Source organism: Oncorhynchus keta, chromosome 19 (assembly GCF_023373465.1).
Source record: "Oncorhynchus keta strain PuntledgeMale-10-30-2019 chromosome 19, Oket_V2, whole genome shotgun sequence".
NCBI classification, from domain to species: Eukaryota; Metazoa; Chordata; class Actinopteri; order Salmoniformes; family Salmonidae; genus Oncorhynchus; species Oncorhynchus keta.
This window is the reverse complement of record NC_068439.1, coordinates 38061312-38083880: the sequence shown is the minus strand read 5'-3', so window position 1 is coordinate 38083880 and position 22569 is coordinate 38061312. Positions and strand designations below refer to the sequence as shown.

The 22569-nt window shown below is 42.9% G+C and overlaps 1 protein-coding gene across 1 annotated transcript in view; it reads left to right on the top strand.

Moving 5' to 3' along the window:
* The first annotated feature begins 8231 nt into the window (after positions 1-8231).
* LOC118398227 (voltage-dependent calcium channel gamma-7 subunit-like) overlaps positions 8232-22569 on the top strand; it is a 28598-nt gene continuing 14260 nt past the window's right edge. Inside the window, exons 1-2 of the mRNA XM_035793368.2 lie at positions 8232-8428; positions 17217-17412. Coding sequence (XP_035649261.1) covers positions 17223-17412 — 190 coding nt within the window. The 5' untranslated portion in view covers positions 8232-8428; positions 17217-17222. The remainder of the gene's footprint in view (positions 8429-17216; positions 17413-22569) is intronic.

Below are 22569 nucleotides of genomic sequence, written 5' to 3'. Positions count from 1 at the left end.
GTGAAACAAACAAGAAATAAGACAAAAAAAAAACGGAAAACTTGAGTGCATAACAATTCATCCCCCCAAAGTCAATACTTTGTAGAGCCACCTTTTGCAGCAATTACATCTCAAAGTCTATTGGGGTATGTTTCCCCTTAAACCACTCAAGTGTTGCTTTAGCAGTATGCTTTGGGTCATTGTCCTGCTGCAATGTGAACCTCCATCCCAGTCTCAAATATCTTGAAGACTGAAACAGGTTTCCCTCAAGAATTTCCCTGTATTTAGTGCCATCCATCATTCCTTCAATTCTGACCAGTTTCCCAGTCCCTGTCGATGAAAAACATACCCACAGCATGATGCTGCCACCACCATGCTTCACTGTGGGGATGAGAGGTGTTGGCTTTGTGCCAGACATAGCATTTTCCTTGATGGTCAAAAAGCTCAATTTTAGTCTCATCTTACTAGAGTACCATCTTTGGGGAGTCTCCCACATGCCTTTTGGCGAACACCAAACATGTTTGCTGATTTTTTTCTTTATGAAATGTATTTTTCCTGGCCACTCTTCTGTAAAGCCCAGCTCTGTGGAGTGTACGGCTTAAAGTGGTCCTATGGACCGATACTCCAATCTCCACTGTGGAGCTTTGCAGCTCCTTCAGGATTATCTTCGGTCTCTTTGTTGCCTCTCTGATTAATGCCCTCATTGCTTGGTCCGCGATGTTTGGTGGGCGGCCCTCTCTTGGCAGGTTTATTGTGATGCCATATTCTTTCGATTTTTTAATAATGGATTTAATGGTGCTCCGTGGGATGGCCACGCACCACTTATCAATTTTTTAAAAAATGTAATACTTTTTTGAAAAAAGTAATTTCTTTCATTTCACTTCACCAATTTGGACAATTTTTTGTATGTCCATGTCCAAATCAATTTAATTAAATTACAGGTTGTAATTCAACAAAATAGGAAAAATTCCAAGGGGGGTGAATACTTTTACAAGACACTGTAGCTCTCTCTGCTTGTTCATTTAAGTGTTTGTATCCCATCCACGTTTCTCACCACTTTATTGTACATGCTCATCCCCCTCCCTCTTTCTCTCCATAGACCACATCTCTCTCTCCTTCTCTCCTCTTCTCCTGCCTCCCCCATCCTGAACTCCCAGCTTCCTGTCTATCCCCTCTGTTTTTGCAGATTTAAAAAAATGTTTTATCTCCCTCCCTCTCTCCCTCTCACTCTCCCACCTTTTTCTTCTGATATAATTTCTTTGAAGTCCTGGTTGTCCCAGCAACAAGGTGGAAATATTGAAGACAATCTTTATAAGGAAGTAGGAATTTCCAACAGGACGCACCCCCCAAACAAACACGTGGAAACACGTTTGATGCACATGGTGTCTTCATATACATCAAAATTATGTTGGAACATTTCCTGTTATACCGTTGTTCTCTTGGCATACTGGAAAGTCATATTCATTGGCATAGGTTCAAGTATCAACATTGGTCTAAAATTCTATGCAGTTTTCTATGTTTCTTACATGTGTATTTAATGCGTTGCGGTCAATGTACCGCATGCTATTTATATCACTATCCATGTATTGGATTTCCCTGGCATGCATCTAAAAATAGACTGGGAAAAAAGAGCAAAAGGATGAGGGGGATATGGATGGGGGGGGGGGAGGGGGTGGCACAGAGGAATACAAAGCGGAAGACAGAAGGAGGGACGGTGAACGATTAAGACTATGCTTCTTCTCTTAGTGTTGTTGGTGTTCCCTGAGCTAGGTTCAATCATTCAATCAGTCAAATGTATTTATGAAGCCCTTCCTACATCAGCTGATGTCACAAAGTGCTGTACAGAAACCCAGCCTAAAACCCCAAACAGCAAGCAACGCAGATGTAGAAGCACGGTGGCTAGGAAAAACTCCCCAGAACCTAGCAAGAAACCTAGAGACGAACCAGGCTATGAGGGGTGGTCCTCTTCTGGCTGTGCCGGGTGGAGATTATAACAGAACATGGTCAAGATGTTCAAATGTTCATAGGTGACCAGCAGGGTCAAATAAAAATAATTATAGTGGTTGTAGCTGGTTGTGGTTGTGGCTTTTTATAGCCGATCATTCAGAGTATCTCTACCGCTCCTGCTGTATCTAGAGAGTTGAAAACAGCACGTCTGGGACAGGGAGCACGTCCGGTGAGCAGGTTCCATAGCCCCAGGCAGAACAGTTGAAACTGGAGCAGCAGCACAACCAGGTGGACTGGGGACAGCAAGGAGTCATCAGGCCAGGTAGTCCTGAGGCATGGTCTTAGGGCTCAGGTCCTCCGAGAGAAAGAAAGAAAGAAAGAAAGAAAGAAAGAAAGAAAGAAAGAAAGGAAGAAGGAAAGAAGAAAGAGAGAAAAGAGAGAGAATTTGAGAGAGCATACTTAAATTCACACAGAATACTGGATAAGACAGGAAAAATACTCCAGATATAACAGACTGAGGCTGACAGGAGGGGTCTGGAGACACTGTGGCCCCGTCCGACGATACCCCCGGATAGGGCCAAACAGGCAGGATATAACCCCACCTAGCCCCCACACCACTAGAGCGGTATCTTCAACCACCAACTTACCATCCTGAGACAAGGCTGGGGGGGAAGGGAAGATCACGTCAGTGACTCAACCCACTCAAGTGAAACACCCATCCTAGGGAAGGAATGGAAGAGCACCAGTAAGCCAGTGACTCAGATTCTGTAATAGGGTTTGAGGCAGAGAATCCCAGTGGAGAGAGGGGAACCGGCCAGGCAGAGACAGCAAGGGTGGTTCGTTGCTCCAGTGCCTTTCCATTCACCTTCACACTCCTGGGCCAGACTACACTCAAATCATAGTACCTAGTGAAGAGATGAGTCTTCAAGAAAGACTTAAAGGTTGAGACCGAGTCTGCGTCTCTCACATGGATAGGCAGACCATTCCATAAAAATGGAGCTCTACAGGAGACAGCCCTGCCTCCAGCTGTTTGCTTAGAAATTCTAGGGACAGTAAGGAGGCCTGCGTCTTGTGACCGTAGCATACGTGTAGGCAAGTACGGCAGGACCAAATCGGAAAGATAGGTAGGAGCAAGCCCATGTAATGGTTTGTAGGTTAGCAGTAAAGCCTTGAAATCAGCCCTTGCCTTAACAGGAACCCAGTGTAGAGAGGTTAGCACTGGAGTAATATGATCACATTTTGGGGTTCTAGTCAAGATTCTGTCAGCCGTGTTTAGCATTAACTGAAGTTTATTTAGTGCTTTATCCAGGTAGCCGGAAAGTTGAGCATTGCAGTAGTCTAACCTAGAAGTGACAAAAGCATGGATACATTTTTCTGCATAATTTTTGGACAGAAAGTTTCTGATCTGACAACGTTACATAGATGGAAAAAAGTTGTCCTTGAAACAGTCTTGATATGTTCGTCAAAAGAGAGATCAGAGTCCAGAGTGACACCGACTTCCTTCACAGTTTTATTTGAGATGACTGTAAACCATCAAGATTAATTGTCAGATTCAACAGAAGATCTCTTTGTTTCTTGGGACCTAGAACTAGCATCACTGTTTTGTCTGAGTTTAAAAGAACAACATTTGCTGCCATCCACTTCCTTATATCTGAAACACAGGCTTCCAAGGAGGGCAATTTTGGGGCTTCACCATGTTTCATCGAAATGTACACCTGTGTGTCGTCCGCATAGTAGTGAAAGTTAACATTATGTTTCCGAATGACCTCACCAAGAGGTCAACTATATAGTGAAAATAATAGTGGTCGTAAAACAGATCCCTGAGGAACACCGAAATGTACTGTTGATTTTTCAGAGGACAAACCATCCACGGACACAAACTGATATCTTTCCGACAGATAAGATCTAAACCAGGCCAGACCTTGTCCGTGTAGACCAATTTGGGTTTCCCATCTCTCCAAAAGAATGTTGTGATCGATGGTATTAAAAGCAGCACTAAGGTCTAGGAGCACAAGGACAGATGCAGAGCCTCGGTCTGACGCTATTAAAAGGTAATTTACCACCTTCATAAGTTCAGTCTCAGTGCTATGATGGGGTCTAAAACTAGACTGAAGCGTTTCGTATAAATTGTCTTCAGGAAGGCAGTGAGTCAACAGCTTTTTCTTTTTTTTTGAGAGGAATGGGAGATTCGATATAGGCCGATAGTTTTTTACATTTTCTGGGTCAAGGTTTGGCTTTTTGTTTTTAGAGGTGCGATTGCATCTTGGGTATTGCGCAAGGTTAAATTTAGTTCCTCAGTTAGGTGGTTAACTTATTGTACTCTGACGTCCTTGGGTAGGTGGAGGGAGTCTGGAAGGGCATCTAGGAATCTTTGGGTTGTCTGAGAATTTATAGCACGGCTTTTAATGATCCTTGGTTGGGGTCTGAGCAGATTATTTGTTGCGATTGCTAACGTAATACAATTGTGGTCCAATAGTCCAGGATTATGAGGAAAATCATTAAGATCCACAACATTTATTCCACAGGACAAAACTAGGTCCAGAGTATGACTGTGGCAGTGAGTAGGTCCGGAGACATGTACCTACACCTTGCTGCCATTGTGGAGGTAGGGGAGTTAGAGCCCTGTCTATGTCCCTATACTCTCCACACTCGCCAGTTTTAGCCTTAGCCAGCACCATCTTCAGATTAGCCTTAATGTTGGTAGCCCTGCCCCCTGGTAAACAGTGTATGATCGCTGGATAATTTGTTTTAGGTCTAATCCTGCGGGTAATGAAGTCGCCAATGACTAGGGTTTTCAATTGTGGGAGGCTTCGGCGTCTCAGACCCCGTAACGGGAGGAGTAGAGACCAGAGAAGGCTTGGCCTCTGACTCCGACCCGTTTCTTAATGTGGAGAACCGGTTGAAAGTTTCTGTCAGCTGGATGAGCGACACCGGTTGAGCATTCTTACAGCATTTCCTTCCGGAAGCCATGAGAAAATTGTCCGGGTGTGGGGACTGTGCAGGGGGATTTATACTACTATCTGCACGTACTGGTTGCACAGACAGTGTTTAATCCTTTCCTACACTTAAATGTCCCTTTCCTAACGATTGCGTCTGAAGCTGGGCTTGCAGCACAGCTGTCCTCGCCATAAGGCGATCGTTCTCCTGTATAGTATGAGTGTAGCGACTGCAATTAGAAGGCATCATGTTAATGTTACTATTTAGCTTCGGCTGGTGGAGGTCCTGACGACCCATGTCCAGATAAAGCGTGAAAAAGTTGAATGAAAAAAATCTAAACAGTAAGAAATTACATCTCTCTATTCCAATCGAGTTTGGGTCGATATAGCCTACAAAGCCCCTCTGTTAACTTAGGTATAGGCATCCCGCTAGCGGGACAACTTCTGGTGAAACTGGAGGGTGCGCAATTCAAATAAATAATCATAAATATTATGGATATTAAACATTTAGGTACATTTAAGTGTCTTATATCGGCTGAAAGCTTACATTTTTGTTAATCTAACTGCACTGTCCGAATATACAGTAGCTATTACAGTGAAAACATGGCATGTGATTGTTTGAGGACGGCGCCCCACATTAAAATGTTTTTCTACCGGCATAGGTTCCATACATTTACAAATAACCATTAAGTATTCACTTACTTTTTGAAAATCTTCCTCTGATTTGTCATCCAAAGGGTCCCAGCTATAACATGTAGTATCGTTTTGTTAGATAAAATCCTTCTTTATATCCCAAAAAGTCTGTTTAGTTGGCACCATCGATTTGAATAATCCACTCGTTCAACATGCAGAGAAACAAATCCGAAAATCTACCACTAAACTTTGTTTCAACAAGTCCAAATACATTTCTATTTACTCCTCAGATACCCTAAAATGTAATGAAACTATAATATTTCTTACAGAAAGAAGTATGTTCAATAGAATTTTAGCAGGGGCGCACTGTCTTCATGGCGCGTGCAAACACGTATTTCCAAGACTTTGTCGCTGTACTAAAACTAATATTTCTTATTTGTTTTTGAAGTTACAAGCCTGCTGACACCCTGTGGAAGCCATAGGAATTGCATCCAGGGAGCTAATTTCCAATATGACCTTTTACTTGCCTTTCTAAGAGGATGGTCACTCCAAAAAAAAATTCTGGTTGGTTTCCTTTGGATTGTCTCCTACCATATCTATTGCGTTATATTCTCCTACATTATTTGTAACATTTCTAGAAACTTCAAAGTGTTTTCTGTCCAATGGTACCAATTATATGCATATCCTGGCTTCAGGGCCTGAGCTCCAGGCAGTTTACATTGGGCTCGTCATTCAGGCGAAAATGGAGAAAAAAGGGGCCTAGCCCTAAGGATTGTATTCCAACGTTGTCTCTGGTTTTTCACTCTGGCATCCTATTTTAGATTTTCTCACAGATTACCTTTACTCGTCTCATGTTTGTGGCAATGCATCATTGGTGTGCATAACATAGTCTCTTTAGTCTTCTCAGATTATTGGCTCTTTCTCCAGCGCTTAAAGGTTCTACAATCCTGGTCCAAGATATGTTTGTCACTGTAGGAGTTGGGAAGAGAGCACAAACATATCTGGGACCAAGCTTGAATTCCACTGCAGTTCCCAATCACCTTGATCTATGCAAAGGTGCCATAGCAGTGAACAGTTATATTCAAGTACAGAAAACAGGGAGTTATCCATTATTATAAACTGGGTGGTTCGAGCCCTGAATGCTGATTGGCTGAAAGCCGTGGTACATCAGACAGTATACCACTGGGTATGACAAAACGTTTATTTCTCTTCTCTAATTATGTTGGTAACCAGTTTATAATAGCAACAAGGTACCTCTGGAGTTTGTGGTATATTGCCAATATACAACTGCTAAGGGCTGTATCCAGGCACTCCAAATTACGTCCTGAAAAGAACAGCTCTTAGCCCTGGTATATTGGCCATATACCACAGCCCCTCGGGCCTTATTGCTTAAATATAAGCCACATCGCATCTGGAAATAGCTCATGGCTAACAACTCATGCAATTCAATGGAAACTTTATGCTAAATGTTAAAGAGAATCAGATCAGACTATGATTGACAGCTATGGTGATAGCATCCATACGGTCGAAAGGTCTAATTTCCCACATCAATAAAATAATCTCTGTTCTACTTTGTGACCTTTCAGTCTATTAGGCAGGATAGGCGGTATAATCGGCCCTGTACGTGGTGGTTGTGTGTGGTTTGGAAAGGGATCGATTCCAATGCTGACCAACCACACTGCTTCCACATGCCCCGTTGACGCACAACCATATCCATCAGTCTGTTAAGGTTAATGTGACTGCATGAACGGTCTCATGCAATCATAAACACACACACACACACACACCCTCCTTGGCGATTTATACATCTGGATGACCACGAAGTCAGGTATCGCCAGTGTCTGTGTGCGCGCGCGTGTGTGCGGCTGTGCAGGTGGCCGTAGGTATAGACGCAGAGCGGTGTACGTCATGCTGTGAAGCGGCACCCTTAACTGAGCCACTATAGCCAACCCCTCCTCCCCTTCCCTTCCCTTCCCTTCCCTTCCCTTATACATACAAATATCCCCTTACAACGGTACAACTTCAGCTCACACTACATGCCAGTGCAGCTCACTCACATGCCACTTTAAGTATGCATAAAATATATTTCTGATCATATCATATAATTGATATATGATTCAAAACCATGCACATTGTCTGTGATGATCACTCCTCTCCCAAAAAACGATTTCGTAATGTACGTCCTCATTTGACTCTTATTTGTGAGCGGTTTAATCATGCTCTTTCTCTGTTTCAATTGAAACGTTACTGTAGATGGATGAATCAAGTAAACGTTTCTACGTAAAGTAGCTCTGGTAACATAATCACTGTCCTCATTACCCTCTCTCTCAATACCACGTTGAATACTGTGTGTGTGTGTGTGTGTGTGTGTGTGTGTTGCTTGTTGCGTGCGGGCGCGCACTTGCGTGAGTGTAATCGCCAACCCAACTGGGTGTCCCCGCTTGCTTCTGTGTCGTGTGTTTTTGGCTGTCTCCTTGCAACAGTAGAACGTCTTCACTCGCAACTCTCCACGGTCATGCTATCTCTCCCTCGCTCTGTGTGGCGCTTCCCCCCGCTTCCCCCCCGTCTCACGCATCTCCTGCGCCGTCCTCAGTATAGCCCATTCAACCGATTCTCCGCAGTGCTGAAATAGAGAGTGATTGAAAGGAGGGGGGGGGGGGCAAAAGAGAGAGAGAGACAGAGAGAGAAGCGAGGGGGCGATACGGGGAAACACACGAGAGAGAGTCGCACAGAGAGAGAGAGAGAGAGAGAGAGAGAGAGAGAGAGAGAGAGAGAGAGAGAGAGAGAGAGAGACAGAGCGGGGGAGAGACAGAGCGAGGGAGAGACAGAGCGAGGGAGAGGGGCGCGCAAAAGGAAAACTGCACAATCTGAAAAGGCTCCCTAGCGCGCGGATCTTTCGACGGCTGCACCATTCATTTGGACTGTCGGAAAGGGTGAGTAGTTCCTAGTGAGTATGTGTCATCATTGCGCTATACAAAACACCATTAATTTAATAAACCGGCTTAAAACATGTCTCATCATAGTTTCCATTTTGGGTTATAGCAGTTCACACGTTTCGTGGTTATGTCGGTCTGTCAGAGTGTTGTTGGCTACAGTCAGTCTGCCTGTAACATTTGCTGCGTCTATTTAGTCTGGCTTGAATACACACAGGAAATGCATTCAACTGACATTTGGGTTTGAAATTCTGAAAAAGCACTGTCTGTCGTTGTATAATATACTGCCTCGGGTCTCTCTCTCTCTCGCTCGCTCCCCGCAAGATGTGCGTGTGTTAGGCTCTGAGAATGTTATCTTTGTGAATATTACCTCCCATGACATGTCTTGGTGATTAGAATCATTTGCGTGTCGCATTTGCCACTGTCGAGCGTTGTTCAGTGCAGTGCTATAGGCGCACTGGAGTGAGTGGTAAAAGCTCTATGTGTATGTGTGAAGAGAGCGGGAATACATTTTGATATGTATGTTGGTATGGGAGACAAACGAAGTAATGCCCGTTACTTGGGGAACCTGAGGGGAAGATGGTGGTATATGATGTGTGCTGCACTAGCCTAGTTGTTGTGTATCTGGGTCCATGTGCATGTTTAAAATTGTGTGTGTGTGTGTGTGTCGAGTTTTTGACGGGAGTGTGACAGGAGGAAAGAGAAGGGGAGGAGGAGAGATAGAGAGCGAAGGAGTGGGGGAAAAAGTGTGGCTCTGGGTGTCCAATTTAAATGTTTTGGATGGGTTTGTTCGCCTTTATTTAACTAGGCAAGTCAGTTAAGAACACATTTTTATTTACAATGATTTGCCTACCGGGAACAGTGGGTTAACTGACTTGTTCAAGGGAAGAATGTCAGCTTGGGGCTATGATCGGCTTTGAAAAGCCAACTGACATTTACTCCTGAGGTGCTGACCTGTTGCACCCTGGATAACTACTGTGATTATTATTATTTTACCCTGCTGGTCATTTATGAACATTTGAACATCTTGGCCATGTTCTGTTATAATCTCCACCCGGCACAGCCAGAAGAGGACTGGCCACCCCTCATAGCCTGGTTCCTCTCTAGGTTTCTTCCGAGGTTTTGGCCTTTCTAAGGAGTTTTTCCTAGCCACCGTGCTTCTACACCTGCATTGCTTGCTGTTTGGGGTTTTAGGCTGGGTTTCTGTACAGCACTTTGAGATATCAGAGGATGTAAGAAGGGCTATATAAATACATTTGATTTGATTTTGGGGATTTGATACAGCAACCTTTAAGTTACCGGCCCAACGCTCTAACCACAAGGCTCCCTGCCGCCCAACGCTCTAACCACAAGGCTACCTGCCGCCCAACGCTCTAACCACAAGGCTACCTGCCGCCCAACGCTCTAACCACAAGGCTACCTGCCACCCAACGCTCTAACCACAAGGCTACCTGCCGCCCAACGCTCTAACCACAAGGCTACCTGCCGCCCAACACTCTAACCATTGGGCTACCTGCCGCCCGGGGTTATTCTTGTCTCTTTCAGGCAGTCTTAATAGCCTTCAATGCCTCAGCATATAATGCTAAAGATAACAGACATGGCTGTCCATGTATTTGTGAATGGTGGTTGGTGCCTGTAACCGTAGGTATAGGAATGGTGGTTGGTGCCTGTAACTGTAGGTATAGGAATGGTGGTTGGTGCCTGTAACTGTAGGTATAGGAATGGTGGTTGGTGCCTGTAACTGTAGGTATAGGAATGGTGGTTGGTGCCTGTAACTGTAGGTATAGGAATGGTGGTTGGTGCCTGTAACTGTAGGTATAGGAATTGTGGTTGGTGCCTGTAACTGTAGGTATAGGAATTGTGGTTGGTGCCTGTAACTGTAGGTATAGTTGGCCATGTACAGGCATGTGGCACTCCTGTGTGTGTGTGTAGGCTGAGTCAGAGCGCTTGGATTCTCCTAACATTATTTGGGCCAAGGTCTTTCCCCAGACATGTCTTCCCCCCCTCTCTCCCAATCTCTTTCTCTCTCTTTCCCTCTTTTTATCTCTCCCTATCTCTCCCCCTACAGTTTATCTTCCCACATTGAGCACATTTGATGTTAATTATCTCTGTCATTCATGCATTTTAATGCACTGCACTCTGTACATGCATACAATGTACTGCACTCTGTACATGCATACAATGTACTGCACTCAATACATGACTGTGCTGTTCTCCTGTAAGTGGTTCTTATCATTCAAGAGGCTGATGTCAGACCACCTACTTTTCCATCCCTGCTTTAAATACTGCATTCTTCATGCCAGTTGGCCGAGCCTGTTGACAGGGGAACATATTGCCGCCTCAACAGAAAACGACACCCCATCCTGAGCCTTCCCTGGCCGCTTAGCTGGGAATACCATCTGTGGGGCTGGTCCCGCTGCCTTGGGAGTTGTAGTTTCTGTACCACTCAGCAGTTGTCTTGGTCCACTGGACCCATGATCGCTCCAAATTGCCTCATCCATCCCTTCGTTCCCTTCCTCTTTCCATCATGCTGTGCGACGATGTTTAACGCAATGCTGTTCTAGAGAGACAATGCACAATGAAGCACTGTGCATCTGCATAGTATACGAGGTATTTCTCCCGATTTGATTCTATAAACTGCAGAAACCTGAGGCACACGTTAAAACATGTAGCTGCGTGCCCTTGAAAGTGACTTGATCTGCTAAATGTCATTGAGAGGGACCCTAGTCCCATTTGCCTATACCTAATATGTATATCATAACACCTCTATGACATGGTCATAACACATTCATTAGAATTACATGAGACCTGTGACAACAGTCATGGCGGTTCATGTCAAGTTATACCACTGTCATGACACGTGGAACATTTTCAACATCAATTTTTCTTAGGCACGCTGACATTGGATTCACTACTAATGACCTATCATGACATGTTAAGATAATGGATAATGTGATTCTTATCACAACCCTATAATGCTGTGTGCTACAGGGCACAATACCTCAAGTAAAGTGCCTAGTCCCTGAATTATTCACTGGTGGAAGGTCTTAATTGATCAAACTTATTAATATTATTACCGGTGGTGGAAAAAGTATTCAATTCTTAAACTTGAGTAAAAGTTAACATACCTTTAATAGAAAATGACTCAAGTAAAAGTGAGTCACCCGGTAAAATGCTACTTGAGTAAAAGTATTTGGTTTTAAATATACTTAAGTATCAAAAGTAAAAGTATAAATCATTGCAAATTACTTATATTAAGCAAACCAGACACCACAATTGCCTTGTCTTTTATTTAGTTACAGACAGCCAGGGGCACACTCCAACACTCAGATATCATTTACAAACTAAGCATTTGTGTTCAGTGAGTCCGTCAGATCAGAGACAGTAGGGTTGACCAGGGATGTTCTCTTGATAAGTGCATGAATTGGACCATTCAAAATGTAATGAGTACTTTTGGGTACATTATTTTCTTTAGGAATGTAGTGAGGTAAAAGTAAAAGTTGTCAAAAATATAAATAGTAAAGTAAAGATACTGAAAAAAGCTACTTAAGTAGTATTTAAAGTATTTTTACTTAAGTACTTTACACCACTGATTATTACACACTTATTAACACCTGTATATTAATGACACCAAATTACTGCCTTAATTAATAAGTCTAGCTAATTCATTAAGTCTGAAATGTGTTAATTAAGCAACAAAAAGGAGCTGACCCAGTACAGTAGTGTGCTTGGACCCATACATGAGACTATAGGCAAGTAATGTCCTTGGTTTTTACACTATCTAGTTTTCTGGTATTTCAGCACCTCACTAGTGGACAGCTCCACACTCTAACCATGACCTCAAACATATTCCCCCTCAGCCACACTCTCTCTCTATCCCGCCCCCCCCCACTCTCTCTCCAAACTCTTTAGTTTTATGCTATCTATTTTTCTGTTATTTCAGCACCATACTAGTGGACAGATACACACTCTCACTGACCTCAAACATTATTCCCTTGAAGCTTCTCTCTCTCTCCACACTTTCCTCTACTGATCCCTTCTTTTATTTGTCCTTTCCTCCATTGACTCCCTTCCTCCTTCATGCTATAACTTAAAGCACCATTCACTATTCAGCCCCCCCTCCCATTCATGTGGCATTCCTTACATTTGCTCCCGGACACCTAAGCTCTCCCTCCCAGTCCCAAGACAAAGTGGTGGAGCCTAGAGATGGGACGATAAACAAAAAATGATCGACACCGACCATACCGATAACTTATCGCAGGAATTTTGCTGATATGGTTCATTACGACATGTAGCCTATACTAGAGAAAAGTAAAATTTAACATGAAACAAGTTTGCTGATATTGTTGATTGCTAATTGCACAATTGACAGTTACAGCCATGAAATTAGTAGGAGTAGTTTGAAGGATAATACAAAGAACTGGTGTAAATGAATGTTGCAGACTTATCATTCTATTTATTGTCATCACATCAATTCAGGCAATTTATCGCAATATGAATTTTTGTCCATATCGCCCAGCTCTAGTGGAACCTAACTGAGGCTGCAGCATGGGAATTGTGGTTTATTCTTTTGGTTTTAACTATCAAGGGAATCTCATCCACCCCAATGCCCCATCTTAGAGAAACAAACAGTGGCTTGTGAAAATATTCACACCCTTTGGCATTTTTCCTATTTTGTAACCTTACAACCTGGAATTAAAATGTTTTTTTTTTTTTTGGGGGGTTCGTATCATTTGATTTACACAACATGCCTACCACTTTGAAGATGCAAAATATTTTTGGGGTGAAACAAACAAGAAATAAGACAAAAAAACTGAAAACTTGAGCGTGCATAATTATTCACCCCCCCAAAGTCAATACTTTTTAGAGCCACCTTTTGCAGCAATTACAGCTGCAAATCTCTTGGGGTATGTCTCTATAAGCTTGGCACATCTAGCCACTGGGATCTTTGCCCATTCTTCAAGGCAAAACTGCTCCATCTCCTTCAAGTTGGATGGGTTCTGCTGGTGTACAACGATCTTTAAGTGATACCACAGATTCTCAATTGAGTTGAGGTCTGGGCTTTGACTAGGCCATTCCAAGACATTTAAATGTGTCCCCTTAAATCACTTGAGTGTTGCTTTAGCAGTATGCTTAGGGTCATTGTCCTGCTGGAAGGTGAACCTCCGTCCCAGTGTCAAATCTCTTGAAGACTGAAACAGTTTTCCCTCAAGAATTTCCCTGTATTTAGTGCCATCCATCATTCTTTCAATTCTGACCAGTTTCCCAGTCCCTGCCGATGAAAAACATACCCACAGTATGATGCTGCCACCACCATGCTTCACTGTGGGGATGGTGTTCTCAGGGTGATGAGAGGTGTTGGGTTTGTGCCAGACATAGCATTTTCATTGATGTCCAAAAAGCTCAATTTTAGTCTCATCTAACCAGAGTACCATCTTCAATATGTTTGGGGAGTCTCCCACATGCCCTTTGGCAAACACCAAATGTGTTTGCTTATTTTTTTTCTTTAAGCAATGGCTTTTTTTCTGGCCACTCTTCCGTAAAGCCCAGCTCTGTGGAGTGTACAGCTTAAAGTGGTCCTATGGACAGATACTCCAATCTCCGCCGTGGAGCTTTGCAGCTCCTTCAGGGTTATCTTTGGACTCTTTGTTGCCTCTCTGATTAATGCACTCCTTGCCTCGTCTGTGAGTTTTGGTAGGTGGCCCTCTCTTGGCAGGTTTGTTGTGGTGCCATATTCTTTCAATGTTTTAATAAAGGACTTAATGGTGCTCCGTGGGGTGTTCAAAGTTTTGGATCTTATTTTATAACCCAAACCTGATCTGTACTTCTCCACAACTTTGTCCCTGGCCTGTTTGGTGAGCTCCTTGGTCTTCATGGTGCTGCTTGCTTAGTGGTGCTCCTTGCTTAGTGCTGTTGCAGACTCTGGGGTCTTTCAGAACAGGTGTGTATATATACTGAGTTCATGTGACAGATCATGTGACACTTAGATTGCACACAGGTGGACTTTATTTAACAAATTACGTGACTTCTGAAGGTAATTGGTTGCACCAGATCTTATTTAGGGGCTTCATATCAAAGGGGGTTGAATACATATGCACATACCACTTAATGTTTATATTTGTATTTATTTTTTGAAACAAGTAATTTCTTTAATTTCACTTCACCAATTTGAACTATTTTGTGTATGTCCATTACATGAAATACAAATACAAATCCATTTAAATTACAGGTTGTAATGCAACGAAATAGGATGCCAAGGAAGGTGAATACTTTTGGAAGGCACTGTAGGTCTCTTCATGTTACTGAAACCAAGTATGTTTCAAGGGAATGATGAATCAAGGGAATTGTTCTTTCTCATATCTTCAAAATGTTAGCGCACACAATGAATGACCCATGAGGGATTGACCCTGGCCAAGTTCCATGCCTCTTACTCAATGTACTCTGTACTTAATGTGTTCCATCCATAAGGCCAGGTGGTATCTATTACCCTATCCACACATTGTGCCGTCCCGAACAAACTGTGCTGGCTTGGATATTGTCTTTTCATATTGTGCTTTTCAGAACGTTTCCAACAACTATTGTTGTTTTGGCTTGGCTCGGTTGCTCAGTAGTGTGAAAAGCCCCTAAGTCTAAAGGGAATTGGACGTTTTACTACGAAAGATCAAAGTATCTGTTTGAGACTGCGGTCTTTACTGTCTCTGGCTGCCATGTCTAACACGCACAGTCAACATTGTTTATACAGAAGAAGCCTCTTCTCAGTTCCCAGTCAAATTCATCTTCACATTCTGTTTGACCTTGCAGACACAAGTATGTGTCATACACAAATACTGAGCACCACGGATGCTAACAGTTGCACCTCCTATCCACCTCCTCCTCTATCCTATCGTCGGTGGTTGCCTTGAGGGAATCTTGACACGTACACAGTCCCCCCGTTACCCTCGGTCACTCTCTCCTTGAGGTGACAATGTTTATTCAACGACTTTCTGAAGGTCTGGGTTGACTGGGTTCACGCGAGGTAGGCAGTCCGGGGATGCTTTTTACCATATCAAATATTTGTAACTGGTGAGTCATCATGAATGAGACAAATCCATTGTGACATTGCTGAATGTGCACTGCTGCATCTCAAAGCAGTGATGAGGTCATTCGTTCGGCACCACGGTAGCTCTCCTCCTCTCCTCCTCCCCGTGCAGGTTTTTCTTTTTTTCCTTCTTCTCACCAGTGAAGCGTTTGAGTGAGAAAAAAGCCACACAGTTATCAGTGGTGGAGCCTCACCTCTAATTTGCTGCACGCTGCTCTGTGATGGTGAGGTAATTTCCACTCACTGTCACAGCGGGCTGGGCAGTCATGTGGTCCCTGTGTTGATTTTATCGCTGGTTATGTATTCACTGTTACACTATACCTATAGCCTAGTTAAACCAGACTGTGAATCAGTGAATCACCATTGATTGCAGCATTCACCCTGGTTTAACCAAGCTAGTATTTTTGAATCTTTAAAAACATTTTTTACTTCACCTTTATTTAACAAGGTAGGCAAGTTGAGAACAAGTTCTCATTTACAATTGCGACCTGGCCAAGATAAAACAAAGCAGTTCGACAACACAGAGTTACACATGGAGTAAAACAAACATACAGTCAATAATACAGTATAAACAAGTCTATATACGATGTGAGCAAATGAGGTGAGATAAGGGAGGTAAAGGCAAAAAAGGCCATGGTGACAAAGTAAATACAATATAGCAAGTAAAACACTGGAATGGTAGATTGGCAGTGGAAGAATGTGCAAAGTAGAAATAAAAATAATGGGGTGCAAAGGAGCAAAATAAATAAAATAAATACAGTAGGGAAAGTAGTTGGTAGGTAGTTGTTTGGGCAAAATTATAGGTGGGCTATGTACAGGTGCAGTAATCTGTAAGCTGCTCTGACAGTTAGTGCTTAAAGCTAGTGAGGGAGATAAGTGTTTCCAGTTTCAGAGATTTTTGTAGTTTGTTCCAGTCATTGGCAGCAGAGAACTGGAAGGAGAGAAAGAAATAATTGGTTTTGGGGGTGACCAGAGAGATATACCTGCTGGAGAGCGTGCTACAGGTGGGTGATGCTATGGTGACCAGCGAGCTGAGATAAGGGGGGACTTTACCTAGCAGGGTCTTGTAGATGACATGGAGCCAGTGGGTTTGGCGATGAGTATGAAGAGAGGGCCAGCCAACGAGAGCGTACAGGTCACAATGGTGGGTAGTATATGGTGACTTTGGTGACAAAACGGATTGCACTGTGATAGACTGCATCCAATTTGTTGAGTAGGGTATTGGAGGCTATTTTGTAAATGACATCGCCGAAGTCGAGGACTGGTAGGATGGTCAGTTTTACAAGGGTATGTTTGGTATGTATGTTTTATTTACCGGATAGGTACCAGTAGTTACCGTATGTAGCCACACTGGTGGATAAGCCTCCACTTCCCTCAGTCTTTGCTATTTTAAGATGAGTTGAAGACAGAACAACGAGGTGATGCTGGTTCATTATCTTCAATTAAATGTGAAGCATTGTGATAGAAGGGATCTTTCAGCCACTTGGAGAGGTTTTCTCTTCATTTTTCTCAACGCTAGAGTGGTTCCTCCACTGTAAGTTTGTCTCTGTTGAGCTTTCCCGATGAGAAAACCCACCAGGGGAGAGGTCAACGCCATTTCAACCAGGGTTTCCATTCATATACTGAATTAGCTGAACTGAAATAGACTCAACCCTCAACCTCACCTGTCCTCTCACCTCCTCTCGCCTCTTTCTTATCCTCTCTCCTCAGACGAGTATGTTTAGCACGCGGGCACTCACGCTCCTGTCCTCCGTGTTTGGGGCGTGCGGCCTGCTCCTGGTCGGCGTGGCTGTGTCCACAGACTACTGGCTGCTGATGGAGGAAGGTGTCATTCTGCAGCAGAACCAGAGCATGGAGGTCAGGATGGCCCTGCACTCCGGCATGTGGAGGGTCTGCTTCGTGGCAGGTATGCCGAAAAAGACACATTTAGTTTATATGTACAGAGGCAGGCATAAACATATAGTATACATATATACACATAATGCTTTGTGGCAGGTTTTGTGTGGGGAAAGCAATACGGATAAACAGTAGTTCATATGTACAGAAGCCCATCTACACATACATTAAGCATTGTAATGCTTTGTGGCAGGTACTGGAATAAACATAGTCTATATTTCAGATTTAATTCCTTAACACACACACACATATTATTGTTACCCCATTGTCTTACGTCAGATTGCGTCACTCATATGCGATGCCCATCCCTCAACGGTTGTCACTAGTTACCACAGCCATAAAGTCAAAATTGGCTATATCGTAAAAATGTATGAAAATAAAAATGAGCTTTTTGCTCTTAATTTAAGTTTAGGGTTAGGCATTATGTTAGCTGTGTGGTTAAGGAGAGTAGCACGTATTTCTCAAAGCCAGAAACGCATACACTGAGTGTACAAAACCTTTCCATTACACAGACTGACCAGGTGAAATCTATGATCCCATATTATTATATGTCACCTGTTAAATCCCCTTAAATCAGTGTAGATGAAGAGGGGAGAAGACTGGGTAAAGAAGGATATTTGAACCTTGAGACAATTAAGACATGGATTGTGTGTGTGCCATTCAGAGGGTGAATGGGGAAGACAAAAGATGTAAGTACCTTTTTGTGGTACACTGGTTTGAGTGTGTCAAGAACTGCAGCGTTGCTGTGTTTTTCACGCTCAACAGTTTCCCGTGTGTATCAAGAATGGTCCACCACCCAGAATACATCCAGCCAACTTGACACAACTGTGGGAAGCATTGGAGTCAACATGGGCCAGCATCCCTGTGGAACGCTTTCGACCTCGAATAATTGAGGCTGTTCTGAGGGCAAAAGGGGGTGCAACACAATATTATAAAGGTATTCCTAATGTTTTGTACACTCAGTGTATAATTAAGCTATAAAGCACCAGGGGGTGTGGTGCATATGGCCAATATACCATGGCAAAGGGCTGTTCTTAGGCAGAGGCAATGTGGAGCAGTCCTGGGCGCCAGGTAGTCGAAGTGTTCCCATTTTTAACCATTTGATGTGTCTGAAGGTAAACTCTGCCCACCCGGGGGCCTGGAGACTTGAGCAAGTGCACCTATAGGCCCACCACTGGCCAATCAGATAGCTCAGATCACCGTGTCTGTCGTATTACGTCATTGGTCTGAAGCTTCCACGAGCCCACGGCGAAGTTGATAGTCGACTCTAGTGTGAAGTTTTAAATCTTTGAAAACCAAGACTAGCGAGAAAGAACCATTGTTTTTATGAATGTTTAATATTTTATTAATCACTGTCAACACTTTTTTCAACACTTTTAATGAGCCATAAAACATCCTCTCCCTATCCACTCGCTCTTGTGTCTTTTTCATATCGAGGAATATTTCACTTTCTCTGGTCAGATGAGTTACAACATGAATTGATGCATGAGTCAGAAATAATGTGTGAATCGAGTTTGGCAATCAGCTCGAAGAAGGTGTCCCCTTTTTGGTCAGTCAGCACTCAGCGGAAGGAGAGCTGAGGGAAGGTGAGAGGCAGCCTCTCCGCTTCTCTCTCTCTCGCTCTCCCTCCACTGAGACTGACCATCAGAAGCACCATCAGTCCAGTAAAAAAAATATATTTTCATTCATGACTCACAAGTAATACACAAATTATCTATTACCAGTGTGATGATAATTGGCAGGGCAATTCAAGAATAGCAAATATGCAGTGATAATGTATTGAGCCTGTAGCCTTTGGCACAAACCTCATTGCTACAGAACAGTTTTTAATAGGTTCATGTTGAATAGGCTTACATTTTTTAAGACATGTTTAAAGAAAAATCAGAGCAGTAGATCTCTGCCTACATTTTGATTCAGAAAGTGATCTCGGCTCAGAAAAGGTTGGTTGACCGCTGAGAGAGGGCACCTCGAAGATATTCCATACATACTGGACTGATGGCAGATTTTAGGAACGGAATATGGAATATGTGGGGTCTGCACGTTGCGGTAACGTTGTGACTCTGGGGGAGTTTTATACATGGCCTGCCACGTGGGGGCTAAACTGAAATGCAACACTTCGGCCAAGGAGCTGTCAACGGATCTGGTGGCATTTCTGAGAAGCCCTGGAGCCAGACTTCCTTTGGATGGGTGCATTGTTGATTTTGCTCAATAGGATTTTTTATTTATTTTTCTTTTAGGATCATTGTTATCACCGTTCACTATTTTCTTCCTACGTTTCTGAATGAATTTTTTGTTATTTCTTTCTAGCTGGCAAAATAAGTGAGCTAGATTTTTTGGTGTGTGCTGCCATGTCAATAACATAGCTAAGTTTGTTACTGGTATGGGCTAGTGAATATCCTAAACCCAGCTAGCTAAACAGATAACCGGAAGTTAAAACCGGGTAGAGGGAGAGGAGAGTCCACGTTCTGTTTCATCTGCTGCTGGTTTGATAAAAATCCCCACAGTCGTTTTCCATACTGCAAATGTAAGTGCCACTTGGTGTGCACCAGATTACCACCAACAGGCAATATGTTCTGAGTTTTTGCGTTCTGAGCTTTTCAGCAGTGTTTGTGGTTTTTATATGCGGGGAGCATAAATGTTACGATTCTAAACTAAGACATTTATTTAAAAAAAGTTAGAACTCATGTATATTCGTTAACATACAGCATTAACTACAAAAATATCGGATAGGGCTACCTGGACTATAAGAAGAGAAATTGTAGAAATAAACTGAGTTTAGCCATAATTATGACTTTGTGGCTATGGTAACTAGTGAAGATCTCTCAACCGATCTGTCTTGTAGACGTGGAACTCAGCCCAAAAATGTTGGATTCCCAAGCATCCGCCATTCAAAAATGAAAACATATTTCGTTTTTTTTTTTTTACATCATCGTGCTCTCGTATGACTCTATGAAATAGGTAGAATAGTTGGCTAAATTATATCACTGGGCCGTGACAGGGATGTAATACCTTTGCGAGAAAATCAAAACAAAGTCTTGCTAAAATTATGTGCAACCATGTCGGTCACCATGACTTGATCAGCTGCTTAGCCAACTTGTTGCAATTGCAGCTAGCTTACTAAGGGTTAGCTAGCTAGCTCTCTCTATCTTTACTTTCAAATAAACTGATAGTTTACGGTAGCTTGCCCAGAAGTTGTAGACGTGCTGCCCCCAAATTAATAGGAACTGTTATCAGAAATCAGTCCGTAGATCCGCATGTTTCTCCGCGATCATTACTCTGGGGTCAGTGAGAGCAGCAGCAGCTGGGCTGGCGGCAGATCAGGCCCTAGTTGCTTCTCCAAACGTATTCGTTGTGATAAAATAATGTTGCTAAAGTAGCTAGCTAATGGAGAAAGCACTTGGTGTTTAGCATTGAGTGTGTGGACCAGGTTAGCTTCCTATTCATTTCATATGAAGTGACTGTCTTAGAGCTAATGCCATGGAGATATTTAAGCTAGTTGGCGGGCACATTGTCAAAATCAAGAAATGTCAAACTTGTAGTTGTAAAATTGAGCGACTAAGATTTCATCATCAAAAAAACTTCACAATCAATTACGTATCTATTTTTACATGGAGTTTATAATCATTATGACTATTTGAGGGTGAAGTGGGTTCATTAGGCAATGCCACCTCGGTAATATCTAATCTTAGGCGAAGCGAGAGCCCTTTCTCTTCCCAAAATCTGGCCCTCATTGAATATTTTTTTTTTAAATCTATGAATCTCATTGTTAGGGCGGAAACAAAAGCATCTCATCATTATACCCACTATCTCTGGTAATATTTATGGCAGCCCATTGTAGCCAGATTACTTTCAAGCTATCCCATTACCCTTTGCGAAATACGAGTAGGGTCTGTCTGCGGACCGCAGACTGGTGGGTGCGACGTGTAATACCGATCGAATACACACAGCACCCACCAAGTAGTACCACTCTAGAGTGGGGTTCAACAGGGTCTGGCTCCAGCAGATATGTGTACTTCCTAGCTAACTGGCTAGTGTTCATGTAGTGACATAATGCTTGCAGTGATGTAATGCTAGTGGGCGTGGCATGTCATGATGTAATACTAATGGGCTTCGTACTGTTACAAGTACCCTCAATGGCAGTGGGTGTGGAGTGTAGTGGACACAGCGTGTAGTGGGTACGGCGTGTAGTTACTGCAGTCCGCAGATCGATACTTAAGTGATAATTCCAGAGAAGCCGGTGTTTGCAGGACATATTGGCACTGGTGTTGTTAGGCCCGAGACGAAGTCGAAGGTCGGCAAACCGTGCCAATATATTCTCCAAACACCGGCTTCTCGGGCATTATCACTTTATACAATATACAATTCAATTATCACTTTATACAATGGTTACCAACATAATCAAATAATGATTGACATATTTTCATTTAAAAAACACATTATTTGGATTAATTTATTCATACTATTTCATCCTTCCACAATATATAGTCTCGAAACAAATCTAGGCTTGTCACCCAAGCCGGCTTGTCGTTCGTTCTATTGGTTTGGTTGCCAGAGATGCTACCCAGTCGTTCAGTCGTTTTGTTCTGTATCTACAGACGCGACCCAGTCGTTCGTTCTAAATGTTCCATTGCTATACTGCCTGGCAACATTCTTATCCCTTGCTTGCTAACTAGCCAACTATGGCTAACTTACAGTCACGTCAAACGGTGCAGACAGAATAACAACAGCAGCTGCATTTGTTTAAGCTGTTTTCTCGTGACATTTATTTGGACACATCCATAATGAGCTAATGAAGCACAATTTCGCCTGGCATAGAAAATGTGCTCTCTCATTAGGACACTGTTGTTCAGAGGAGCTAGCCAACAACACAGCTAACACAATCACTTCAAACTGAAGCTGGAAAGACTGCAAACTAGCTGCACTTCGTTTCGTTTGATCTTTTTTCAATTCACATTTCTTTGTATATTGTCCATACAAATAATGCCGCCTGCCTCTCTCTGGTCCAGACTCCCGACCGCTACACATTCATTACTGTGGGACAGGTGGATTTCGATTTTGAATATTGAAACAATGTTGCAAATGTTGGAGAGACAGACAGCAAGTTCTATACAAATCTCCACAGTTGAAAACTAAATGTTAGTCTAAAAGAAATGTGAGATAATGTCTA